The sequence below is a fragment of the Macaca thibetana genome, chromosome 3 (assembly GCF_024542745.1).
Source record: "Macaca thibetana thibetana isolate TM-01 chromosome 3, ASM2454274v1, whole genome shotgun sequence".
NCBI classification, from domain to species: Eukaryota; Metazoa; Chordata; class Mammalia; order Primates; family Cercopithecidae; genus Macaca; species Macaca thibetana.
This window is the reverse complement of record NC_065580.1, coordinates 130563540-130577035: the sequence shown is the minus strand read 5'-3', so window position 1 is coordinate 130577035 and position 13496 is coordinate 130563540. Positions and strand designations below refer to the sequence as shown.

Genomic DNA, 13496 nt, shown 5'->3' with positions numbered 1-13496 from the left:
GTCTCCAAATCCTGACCTCAGGTAATCTGCCTGCCTCGGCCTCCCAAAGTGCTGGGATTATAGGCGTGAGCCAGGGTGCCCAGCCTTGGGACTGAGCTCTTAATTCATGGAGTCTTTGTTAATTCATTAGCATCAGAATTGAACTGAACAGCAGGATGCCCGGCTGGTGTCAGAGAATTGATTGGTATAGGAAAAAGCCCCACAAATTTGGTGTCAGAAGTGAAGGACTGACTGGTGTGAGTATAGAGAGAAAAACGATTGGTTTTTCCTGTATTTACTGATCCATGTAACAATACAGAAAAGTATTTTGATTCTACCATTTAGAAATAAGTATGGTGGGGCTGGGCACAGTGACTCACAGCTGTAATCCCAGCACTTTGGGAGGCTGAAGTGGGCAGATCACAAGGTCAGGAGTTTGAGACCAGCCTGGCCAATATGGTGAAACCCCATCTCTACTAAAACTACAAAAATTAGCCGGGCGTGGTAGCAGGCGCCTATAATCCCAGCTACTCAGGAGGTTGAGGCAGGAGAATCGCTTGAATCCAGGAGGCGGAGGTTGCAGTGAGCTGAGATCACATCATTGCGCTCCGGCCTGGGTGACAGAGTGAGACTCCATCTCAAAAAAGGAAAAAAAAAAAGAGAGAGAGAGAGAGAGAGAGAGAAATAAGTGTGGTGGCTGGGTGTGGTGGCTCATGCCCGTAATCCTAGCCACTATGGGAGGATGAGGCGGGAGGATCTCTCGAGCTCAGGGGTTCAAGACCAGCCCGGGCAACATAGTGAGACCCTGTGTCTACAAAAAACATCAAAACAACGTAGCTAAGTTTGGTGTGCGCCTGCAGTCCCAGCTACCCAGGAGGCTAAGGTAGGAGGACTGTCTGGGCCCAGGAGATTGAAGCTGCAGTGAGCCATGATTGTGCTACTGTACTCCAGCTTCAGCAACAGAGCAAGACTCTGTTGCAAAAAAAAAAAAAAAAAAGTGCCCAGTTTTCAACTGGATAGGTAGATTATATATCTATGAATTTTAATTCGGCATAGAGGATAGAGTTACAAAAGGTGGGTCTAACAGGGTTTAGAACTGCAGGGCTGGCCGGGCACGGTGGCTCATGCCTGTAATCCTAGCACTCTGGGAGGCTGAGACAGGAGGATCACCTGAGGTCAGGAGTTCAAGACCAGCCTGGCCAACATGGTGAAATCCCATCTCTACTAAAAATACAAAAATTAACCAGGCGTGGTGGTGCATGCCTATAATCCCAGCTATTCGGGAGGCTCAGGTAGGACAATCACTGGAACCCAGGAGGCAGAGGTGACAGCGAGCCAAGATTACACTATTGCATTCCAGCCTGGGTGACAGCGAGACTCAGTCTCAAAATAAATAAAAAATAAATAAATTAATTAAATAACTGAAAGAGTATAATTGGATTGGTTTTCGAACAAAGGATAAATGCTTGCGGGGATGGAGACCCCATTCTCCATGATGTGCTTATTACTCATTGCATGCTTGTATGAAAACATCTCACGTACCCCATAAATATATGCACCTACTATGTACCCACAAAAATTAGAATAAAAATTAAAAAAAAGAAAACTCATGCTGTAAGTCTTTACAAAAGATTATTTTACTAATTCAATTTTTGCATAAAAGACTGTTAAAAGAACTTGCTAACTTGAAAACAATTTTGAGTATTTATGATCCTTCCAATTTGAAAACGGCTGAACCTGAAAGAACAGATTGTGCAAAGCAGCGAGGGCCACAGGAGCGAAAGACGACGGAGACCCGCCATCTGGTCGTGATATGAGGCCCGGACAGTGACTTCCTAAACAAAAACAAATGATCCTCTTCAGTCCAAAGTGTGTTGGTGAGACTAATGACTCCCTGCCCTCACATGGCCACTCCTCTTATAGCAGACAGCTTCGCTCCGCTGCAGCCCTGCGGTCTGCGGTAATTTACACGGGAATGAGATGAGATCTAGCAGTTTTAGATCCGAGGCAATTTTGTGAAGGGTTGGTAATAAGCCAAAACTCAGTCTATGCAGTATTTAAAAATAATTGAGAGTTGTGACAACTTCGATTCTTTTCAGGAGGTGCTGTCTTAAGATAGAGGAAAGGGATCAAGCTCTTATCTTAGAAGGCGCAGACGCGTTTAGCTCAGGGTAGTGGAATTCAATGCTAAGTGGCTGCTCCGTGAAATCCAAGGGCCCAGTAAGAGGAAGAAGCCCAGAGATTTCTGCCTTGTCTGACACTCTTGGGACTGGCATTCTGGCAGCTCTTACAAGTCATAATACAAAACGATCAGTTAAATTCTAATAATGACCGTGTAGTTCCTCCCCAAAATAATTTTCCTCTTAGAAGTAAAATCAGGAAAGGGGCTGAGTTCTGAAAAGAAACACTGGGGCTATGGCCCAGGCCCCCTGAGTGTGGATGCTGTCCCCGTGTCCCCATGTTTACTGCCTTATCATCTCCTTTGTGTGAAAGTATAATTTATGTAATTTGTCCTTGGAAGAATCACAGTGGTGTTCAAGAAACTTTTGAGGCCATCCAAGTTTTTGTCCTTCAGTACCTTGAAATCAGATAATCTCAACATCCAGAAATAGCCTTTGATTTGTTCTTTCTCTGATGTCTTGTGTCCTTGGGATCAAAGCCTCTTTCATTGGCACCAAATAATGCCCAGTGAGGAGTTCTGGCCATATAATCCTTTGCGCTGAACGTTTTTGATCCACCACTATCTTCATATTCCTGGATGAGCTCCTGGAAGCGGTTATAATCGATCCACGTCCACCATTCACCACCAATTTTAAACTGGAAAGAAAAAAATGTGTCAAGTCAAGACAGAAGTAAAAACATCCCTAGGAAAAAAAATGAATGCTTTTAAAAATCATGAACAAGTCTGATCTTTTCTATCACATCAAAAAAAAAAAACAAAAACAAACACAAAAAAACCTCTTTCATGGTCCAGACATGACTTCCTATCAAAGCAAGATGAGCTACAACCACAGGAGAGCTTCCTTTACCTTGGGCCTGCAGTCTTGCTGGGCCCCGAAGACAAGTCAAGTTTATCTCGAGCAGTCAAGAAGTCACGCTGACACAGGGTTAAATGTTTCGGTGTTACCATGTGGCTAATTCCAACTCACTCTAATTCCTGCTGTTGCCGCTTATGATCGGTTACAAATTTTCAAGGCTGTGTTAACAGCACCTTGTGGAATCCTTTTTAGACTCAACTTGGCTTGAGGTATTAGTGAAGGTTTTATCAATAACTTCTAATTCAAAAATGCTAACTAAATGACTCAAACTAGCTTTTCTGGCCTAACATGGATACGATATCTCATTAGTGGAAAGCCTGAAGAATTTCAGTTCAGTAAGAGTACAAAATCCAATTTGTACTCTCTTAAGAAAATTGCTTCTCAAAAGTCACGGTGGAATAATGACCTGGAATGAAGAAAACAGAAAGCTGAAGAGGCTCGTAAGGAAATACTAATTGAACTGTGAAGGCTTTTAATTCAAAGCATTTGTTTGGCATTCATTTGTGTAAATGTATTAACTAATACGCTGATACCTGACTCAAAAACAGACAAGTACTTGTCATGCCACTGTCTTTTAAAAAACTCTGACTGACGGCCGGGCACGGTGGCTCATGCTTGTCATCCCAGCACTTTGAAAGGCCGAGGCGGGTGGATCACCTGAGGTCAGGAGTTCAAGACTAGCCTGGCCAACATGGTAAAACCCCATCTCTACTAAAAATACAAAACTTAGCCGGGCGTCGTGGTGTGTGCTTATAATCCCAGCTACTTAGGAGGCTGAGGCAGGAGAATCGCTTGAATCCGGGAGGTGGAGGTTACAGTGAGCCAAGACCATGCCACTGCACTCTAGCCTCAGTGACAAGAGTGAAACTTCGTCTCAAAAATAAAAATAAAAAAACTCCAACTAACCAAATGAACTAAGGAACAATTTCCTGTTCTAGCCACACAAAAAAAAAAAGAAAAGAAAAGAAAAGAAAATATATAGGCTCCTGAATTTAGAATATTAAAATATGCTGAATTTAAATGACATCTGATTTTTTACCCACTAGCTAAGAGCTTTCTAGGGGGAAAATGCTGACTGCGTGGAAAAGTTTAATTACTCTAAGAATTAGAAGTTTTCTTGTAATAAGACCATTCTTGGAAATGATGCCTCAAGGGCTCTGTGAACTCTGCAACCCATGATGTAAAATTTATATCTCACCATCATTTTCTCTCCCGAGACAGACTGTCCCTGAAGTGTTGTCTATTGTCGTGGAAGCAATCACTGTCATTCCCAGGCACTGAGCCTCAAAAATCGCAGAGTCAAAGGTGACCTCCTTTTCCCTGGCCCCTCACACCTCCATCGATTCTCCCTGGGCAGCACTTTTGCTGCCAGTGGCGTGACTTGGTCACGCAGGCCCTTCCTCTGGGCCACAGCCACCGTCTTCCAGCTGACTGACTTTCTGATTCCAGCTGTGGCTTCTCTCAACTTCCCATAGACGGCCTGAGACTGTGCCGACAGCAGAAATGATTCCCATGATCCTGAATGTAAAGTCTGAGTATCAAATCTGCATCTCTTCATGAGCTGTGGCCCTCTCAGGTGACACCCATGCTGTTCCCTCTGTCTAACTCACATGTCCTTCGTCCTTTGCTCTGGGAAGTCTTCCTAAATCCTGTTAGTTCGGTTGCAGTGAGATAGTTCCCGTGTTAGACAGTTTCTGTCAGTTTTCCGGCCACAGGACCTCACTGTCCTGAATGTCCACAGACACTATAATGGCCCCTGCATTTTCCTCCTGCATTCCACCCCACCACACCTGCTGGCTCTGTGAATATATGAACTTAACAACATATGCCGTCACCCAGGACGTGCGAGGGCCCAGCCCTTCTTCCTCACCTCTTAACAAAGCTAGAAAAGCATAGAAAGAATCAAAATTCCACCCTTTCTACTGACATCTTGAGACACGATGGGATTTTGCTGCTACTGGCTCCACAGAGTGGAAGGGACTGCTTCACTGTGTATTCGTGACAGAGGCACGACACTCACCCTTGACCGAGCCTGGGGTGACTGACATGACATTAACATGTAATTCAACATGTATGACAGTCAAATGAGGCCAAAAATGATGATCCATCCATCAACATGGGCCAACTGGGCCAACTATGGACCTGGCCTAGTCACATACATTTCGAAAATTATTAATACAACATAGCATGTGTAGTAAGTGAGGTTATGTACAAGGCACTTGGGGAATACAGGGACATGTGCGATAAATCACACAAGCTTGGTCCTGTAGAGGAGTCTTTTTAGGGATCCCAGCGTTGCTTGCTGAAAGAAAGAGATGATCATACTCTCTTCTTCCCTATTTGTGTCCCTTTGGTGTTTCGATTTCTAGGTCTGAAGTCTGACCCCTCTGGTTCATAATCCTGATGCTCCTTCACCCTCAAACTCTAACATGATCATTTGCCATGGGTGTTCTAAGAGAAAGGATTAGTTTGAGCAATACAATAGGCAATTTTTTTTTTAACCATACCTACAGTCAAAAATATACTTTATATCTCGATCTAGTACACGCAAATATACACACACAAGCTGGGAATACAACTTTCACAAAACTGCAGGCAATGCATTTCATACTGCTGGCTGCAACTCACAAAACCAACTTCCTAACTTGTAATGCAGTTTGAAAACTTCTGCACTAAAAGATCTGGTTTCTTTTGACTCTAAAACTCTACTCTGGTTTAAAATGGAAGAAATCTCAGTTGCACAGGTAGGACAACTGTAAGCTAAAATCTGACAACTTACTGCCCTGATTCCCAAAGGCTAAAAAAACTAACTGGAAGACCAAGTAAATGCTGGACAAAGCAGGAGTATTAGCTCAGGCTGCTGTAACAAAATGCCATAGTGTGGGTGGCTGAAACAACAGAAGATTCTTTTCTCACAGTTCTGCAGGCTGGAATTCCAAGGTTCTGGCTAACTCAGTTTCTGGTGAGGGCTCTCTTCCTGTCTTTGCAGGCGGCTGCCTTCTTGCTCTGTCCCACATGGCCTTTCCTTGGTACATGTACATGGAAAGTGAGTGAGCAAGTGACTTGAGCCTTCTCATGTCTCTTCTTCTTCTTCTTCTTCTTTTTTTTTTAAGAGATAGGTTCTCACTCTAACACCCAGGCTGGAGTGCAGTGGTGCAACTATAGCACACTACAGCCTCAATCATGTGGGCTCAAGCCATCCTCCCACCTCAGCCTCCTGAGTAGCTGAGACTACAGGTACATGTCACCATGCCCAGCTAATTTTAAAATTTTCTGTAGAGAAAGGGTCTAGCTATTTTGCCCAGGCTGCTCTTGAACTCCTGGCCTCAAGTGATCGTCCCACCTTGATTTCCCAAAATGCTAGGATCACAGGGGTGAGCCACCGCACCCAGCCCTGATGTCTCTTCTTATAAAGACACTGATCCTATCAGATCAAGGCTTACCCTTATAACCTCATTTAATCCCAGTTGCTTCCTTTGAAACCCCATCTCCAAATACAGCCGCACTGGGAGTTAGGACCTCAACCTATGAATCTGGGAGGGGGGCCACAAACATTCAGTCCTTAAGAGTAAGTTATTCTGAAATGAATGGAGCCACTAGACCCAAAAGACAAAACTGAACCACATGTGCCTCCTCTCAGGGGCAATCTGAGACGAATCATACTGAATAATCACAGCTCAGAAAAAATCAAAGTGTTCCATGTAAAAGGCAGAAGCTGAAAGAGCAAAATTTGGTATGATTGACACACAAACAGCGCTGAGAGACAGCTGCATAAACAGAGGCATGAAACCCCAAATTGTAAAATCTGAGGTTAAGTATCCTGAGACATGAGGTCACCCTGCTAAAAGAATCCCTCAAATCCGACAGTAAGGGAAGAACGGAATCTATGCAGAATTACAAATAAACTCAAAAGGTCATAGATGATCTTAAAAACACATAAGCACAATAAGGTACAGCGTGACTTAATAAAGCCAGGCTACTAAGGGTCTGTGGCCTTGCTGGTTAGATGAGGCATTGCAGGTTCCCACTCTCTGCGAGAACCAAACTGCTGCACAAAGGGTCTTGTTCTCCTTATGTTCTCATCTTTCACAAAGGGAGAATTTCACTAAACAATAATAACAGCATAGGTTCTCTGTTAGTGTAAATGTTTAAAAAGATTCTATTAAAGATGGTAGATTAACCGCATGCATTTGCTATTACTTCCTCTTGAAACCCCACTAAAATGACAGTAAGAACATTTTAAAAAGACATATAACATAAAAATAAAGCTATCGGGAGAGGAGAAAACAGTGCTGGACTTTTAGAAGCTGAAAAGATGATGGGTGAGCAAACTGGTTTAGCAGACCCAAGAGAGCTGAATCCTAAGCTAACAAATAGAGAAATCCAAGATTCAGCCCAATTTATGCTTTAGAATTCCTCAAAGGCTCAGAAACTGGCTGCACCAGTCCCCCCGTCAGGAAGCATGGATTGAGGAGGTACCAAACCCACTCCCCACCAAAAACCCAAAGGCAGGTTTATATTCTGTTTAAGACATGATTAGAATCTCAAGTTCCTGACCTCCCTGCACATATTCACAGCTGAGCACCTACCCACTCCATGCCCTGACAGATGCTTGGAGGTTTCTTCTCAGAAGACAATTCAGAAGGGATCTATGGTCTGTGGGACAGGAGGTATAGCTGAGGGCAGGGCTGCCGTAATAAAACTATTCCCTTTCCGTTTCTGGACCACCGGGGACCACTGCAAGCTGCAGAAAATGAGAAGATCCTACTGACCAGCCCAAGAAGACAGATTGCAAGATACTGAGGTTGGGATTCCCTAAGGATATGACCCGGTAGATCACGCCAAGATAGAGTCAAGCCCATACTCGTAGGGTGCTCTTTATTTATTATTATTTTTATTTATTTATTTTTGAGATGGAGTCTTGCTCCGTCGCCCAGGCTGGAGTGCAATGGCACAATCTCGGCTTCACTGCAACCTCCGCCTCTCTGGTTCAAGCAATTCTCCTGCACCAGCCTCCCAAGTAGCTGGGATTATAGGCGTGCACCACCATGCCTGGCTAATTTTTGTATTTTTTGAAGAGATGGGGTTTCGCCATGTTGGCCAGGCTGGTCTTTAGTCTCCCACTCTCAAATACAAGCATATAACCAATGACCATCAGCCACCTCAGAAAAACTTCTAACATGATAGAGGGATAAAAATAAAAACAGGCCGGGAGTGGTGGCTCACGCCTGTAATCCCAGCACATTGGGAGGCCCAGGCGGGCAGATCACCTGAGGTCAGGAGTTCGAGACCAGCCTGGCCAATACGATGAAACCCTATCTCTACTAAAAATACAAAAAACAGCCGAGTGCAGTTGCAGGCGCCTGTAATCCCAGCTACTTGGGAGGCTGAGGCAGGAGAATCACTTGAACCCAGGAGGTGGAGGTTGTAGTGAGCTGAGATCACGCCATTGCACTCTAGCCTAGGTGACAGAGCAAGACTCCGTCTCAAAAAATAAACAAACAAAAAGAAAAACATAAACTCAGCCTATGCAGGGAGAAAATGACACAAACAAAAACCAACTAAACTGAAACAACTATTATTAATATCCTTAAAGAAATGAAAGAAAATACTGCATCCATTTTAAAACTATGCTATAAAAGGAACATTAAAATAATTTTTAAAAGACCATAGATTTTTAAAATATGGGAGCATAAATGAAGGACTCACAAGAAAGTTAAGAAACATAATTAAGAACATTTTCTAGAGTGTAGAGCAAAAAAGAAAAATAGAACATAGGAAAGAAAAGGTGTTTTAATTTAATTTTTATTTTTATTATGTTTTTTAAGATAGAGTCTCACTCTGTCACCCAGGCTGGAGTGCAATGGCGTGATCTCAGCTCACTGCAACCTCTGTATCCCAGGTACAAGAGATTCTCCTGCCTCGGCCTCCAGGGTAGCTGAGACTACAGGCATGTGCCACCATGCCTGGCTAATTTTTTGTATTTTTAGTGGAGATGGGGTTTCACCACATTGGCCAGGGTGGTCTTGAACTCCTGACCTCAGGTGATTCACCTGCTTGGCCTCCCAAAGTGCTGGGATTATAGGCGTGAGCCACTGCACCTGGCAGAAAAGATTAAAAAAAATATATTAAAGAACTAGTTCATAAGATCCAATTTAAAACTTTTCTTTTTAGTAGTTCTAGACAGAAAGGAGAAAAAAAAATAGAAGAGAGGATATATTCATTGAAATAATTCTGGAAATGTTAAGAAGTGAAGGACATGAGTTTCCACATTAAAGGTGTCTACAATGGATAAAACCAGACACACCGTCTGAGGCACATTACAGTGAAATTTCAAAACAATGGAGACAAAGAGAAAATCTAATGAGAAACACATGGTCATACACAGAGGATTAAGAATCTGAATGCCTTTTGAGTTCTCAATTACTACAAGGAAAGCTGAAAGACAGTAGGTCCAACCTCAAAGGGGGAATAGTTTCCAGCCAAGAATTCTATATCCAAATCAAGCGTGTAGGGAGAATGAAAACACGTTTAAACATTTAAGGCCTCGAAAAGTTGTACTTTTCATATACCAGTTTCTTAGGAATCTCCTAGAAGTTGCATTTCCTGTAAATGAAGGAGTAACTTTAGGAAACATGGGATCCCAGAAACATTTCACTCAAGACAGAGCTGGTGATCCCAGGAAAACAGCTGTGAACTAGGTGGTAGAGAGTGAACTGTCCAAGGTAGGTAGATAAGAAAGTGTCCCTGCAGAGACTTCTTCAAAAAGAGGAACCTGATAGCAAATCCAACAAATCTGAAAGTCTGAGAGGCAAGATATTTGAGATGGCAGAGAGTTGTTAGCAAAAGAACACAGAAATCTAGATGAAGAAAATAATAAAAGTTAACCAAAGGTGGCGCTGGAAACAAATAGCAATTGCAGGAGATGGCATGGCTTGGCTGTGAACAGTGTTCACATGGTTATAATAAAGCAAAAAACCAATCATCTAAATAAAAATCTGGTATGTGTATGATAGGAGGGTGGGGGAATGGGAAAGGATGTTCCAGGAGGAGGCAGAAGCAAGCTCGAGCCTCATCTTCCACGGTACACAGTAAAGAGATAAGAAGTGGCCAGGCATGGTGGCTCATACCTGTAATTGCACTTTGGGAGGCTGAGGTGGGTGGATCATTTGAGGTCAGGAGTTCAAGAACAGCCTGGCCAACAAGGTGAAACACCGTCTCTACTAAAAATATAAAAACTGGCCAGGTGTGGTGGTGGGCTCCTGTAGTCCCAGCTACTCGGGAGGCTGAAGCAGGAGAACTGGTTGAACCTAGGAGGCGGAGGTTGCAGTGAGCTGAGATTGCACCACTGCACTCCATCCAGCCTGGGGGACAGAGCGAGACTCCGCCTCAAAAAAAAAAAAAAAAAAAAAAAAAAAGAGATAATAAGCAAAATGGTGAACTGGGGGTGCAGGGGCGAGCAGCTATGTATGCTATTTAGAGATATAGAGATAAATACCAAATGAATCACCTAGAAAATCTGAAAGTTTTTTTGCTTGAGAGGGGGAAATGGAGGTGTGTTTGTGTTTGAGGAAGGTACAAGGAACTGCTGTTTTTTGTTTTTGTTTTTAATAAACTTGGACTTTTAAACTGTCCACATAGAATTTTGACAAAACTAAAAATAAGGTTTAAAATAGTGGTGACTGTATCCATCCAAGAAAGGAAAAAGCACATCAACAACCTCAGCCAAAAAATGTAGGGCAGAGGAAAGGAGAGGACTAGCAGGCAAACAGTAGTGACGAATCCTTGTGAAGTGTCCTACTGGGTACTAGGTGCTATGTTTGGTTCTCTATCTTGTGTAATCCACATAACAAACATGTTGTAGTTACATTCCTATCTTTAGAATGAGAGCAAAAGTCCAAAAAAAGCTAGGTGATAGATGTGCTTAGGACATATCCTCAGGAAGTAGAAGGGCCAAGATTCAAATTGGAAGGTGTTAAAGAGACGTGGCCATTACGTGATCCCATGCTACTGGTAGCTTTCAAACTGGAAAATGACAGAACTAATAGTCATGTCTTTCAAATATTTCTCAAGGAAACTGCAGAGAGAGGATTTTTGTTTTGTTTTGTTTTGTTTTAGAGACAGGGTCTTCCTCTGTCGCCCAGACCGGAGTGCAGTGGTGCAATCATAGCTCACTGCAGCCTCAACTTCTTGGGCTCAAGGATCCTCCCTCCTCAGTCTCTGGAATAGCTGAGACTACAGGTGCATGACACCATATCTGGCTAATTTGTTAATGTTTTGTCGAGAGACAGTCTTGCTATGCAGCCCAGGATGGTTTTGAACTCCAGGGCTCAAGCAATTCTCTTACTTCAGCCTCTTGAAGTGCAGGGAGTACAGATGTGAGTCACCTCACCTGGCCGAGAGTTGGTTTCATTTTTTGTTTTATTTTGTTTTACCCCTGGACTTATTTGTGTGCAATATCTTTAAGTTAACTCCCTTTGTTTAACTTATCTAAAACTTACAGAAAACAGTGTATATTCCAAATTCTTTTTTTTTTTTTTGGGGGGGGGTGAGGGGGACGGAGTCTCACTCTGTTGTCTAGGCTAGAGTGCAGTGGCACAACCTCAGCTCACTGCAACCTCTTCCTCCCAGGTTCAAGAGATTCTCCTGTCTCAGCCTCTGGAGTAGCTGGCACGCATCACCAAGCCCGGCTAATTTTTGCATTTTTAGTAGAGACGGGGTTTCGCCATGTTGGCCTGGCTGGTCTCGAACTCCTGACCTCAGGTGATCCGCCCACCTCAGCCTCCCAAAGTGCTAGGATTACAGGCATCAGCCACCACACCCAGCCTATATCCCAAATTCTTAAGGTACTTCAACTTCTCTGGGCATTCAGTCTAAACAATGAGCGCACTGAGAAGCCTACTGTCTGTTAATTATTTCTCTACTCAAGTACAGCACAAGAGAGGCCTTAGGCAAACAAGGGGAGCCAAAAGCTTTTTATGCAGACCTCTAGTCAGTGTGCTCTGCCTTTGATCTGTTTGATTTTATTTACAAGCTTCCATCTCTTCTCAGAAAATAATAACTAAAAAAATAAAACTGCCACAGTGAAGGATATTCTCCTCCCATTACATGAACTAGTTCCTAACAGTTACAGGCAACAGGTTGCAGATGAAGAACCCATCAGTTTCCCTTGTAACTTCTCCATAAACTCATCTATATGGGAGATCCAGTCACCTCAAACTCAAAATGTCACAAACAAAAAATCTGTATCATTTGGCTGGCTCCCAGTCACTGTCTCAAACCAGGTTCTGCTGAAAGTTGTTCCAGCTTTTGTTATAAATACTGCAGAGTCACTGAAAAAGTTCTAATCATACAAAGGTCTCATAGTTCTATACATTCAAGAGTTGAAATAAGAAGGAAATCCTATATCTGAGCTGAAAAAAGAGCACCCCACAAGCTATTTATTAGCATCAACATTGGAGGCAGTTTGTGTGACTATTCCTCCATGTAACACTATACCAGTCTTTATTTAAAAAGCAAATAGTCAGAACCTTTACAAAAAAGCCTTTATTAAGAAACTGCTTGATATGGTTTGGCTCTGTCCCCACCCAAATCTCATCTTGAATTGTAGTTCCCACCATTCCCATGTGTTGTAGGAGGGACCAGGTGGGAGGTAATTGAATCATGAGGGTGGGCCTTTCCTGTGCTGTTCTTGAGACAGTGAATAAATCTCACAAGATCTGATGGTTTTATGAAGGGGAGTTTCCCTGCACAAGTTCTCTTCTCTTGTCTGCCACCACGTGAGACGTGCCTTTCACCTTCCGCCATGAATGTGACGGCATCCCAGCCACGTGAACTGTGAGTCCATTCAACCTCTTTTTTCTTATAAATTACCCAGTCTGGGGTATGTCTTTACCAGCGGCATGAGAACAGACTAATACACGGCTATAGGCAAGGCATAATTCTAGATGCTTTTTATACTTCACTTCATTTAGCCATCACAATCACTCCAGAAAACAGAGCTACTCCCATATTGCAGTTAAGAATGAGAAATGGTGAAATGAGGATGGGAAAACACATACACCAGTGCAAAGTTCAGGGGCCCCCAAGACCACCTCCAGATTTAACGGTTCGCTAGAAGGACCCCCAGAACTCTCTGAAAGCTGTTATATTCATGTATGTTTTATTATAGCATAAGGACACACATTAATGCTAACTGAGGGAACAGGCACGTGGGACCGAGTCTAGGAGAATTGCATGCTTGGAACTTCCAGTTGTCCTACCGCAGAGGGGTTATAGACACAGCTAACTTCTCCCAGCAGGGATGTGTGATGATATGCATAGAGTGCTGCCAACCTTGGAAATGCACCTGAGTCTTGGTGTCCAAAGATTTTACTGCGGCTCAGTCACCTAGACACGGTTGATTGCCACATGTCTGACCTTAATTTCCAGCCCCTCCAGAGGTTGAGCCAATAACTGCATGGCCCAAAGCCCCAACCA

The 13496-nt window shown here is 43.3% G+C and overlaps 1 protein-coding gene across 1 annotated transcript in view; it reads right to left on the bottom strand.

The window, feature by feature from the left end:
- Positions 1–1598: 1598 nt before the first annotated feature.
- Positions 1599–13496, bottom strand: part of LOC126950294 (S-adenosyl-L-methionine-dependent tRNA 4-demethylwyosine synthase TYW1) — a 252429-nt gene continuing 240531 nt past the window's right edge. Inside the window, exon 16 of the mRNA XM_050783563.1 lies at positions 1599–2796. Within this exon, the coding sequence (XP_050639520.1) occupies positions 2575–2796 (222 nt within the window). The 3' untranslated portion in view covers positions 1599–2574. The remainder of the gene's footprint in view (positions 2797–13496) is intronic.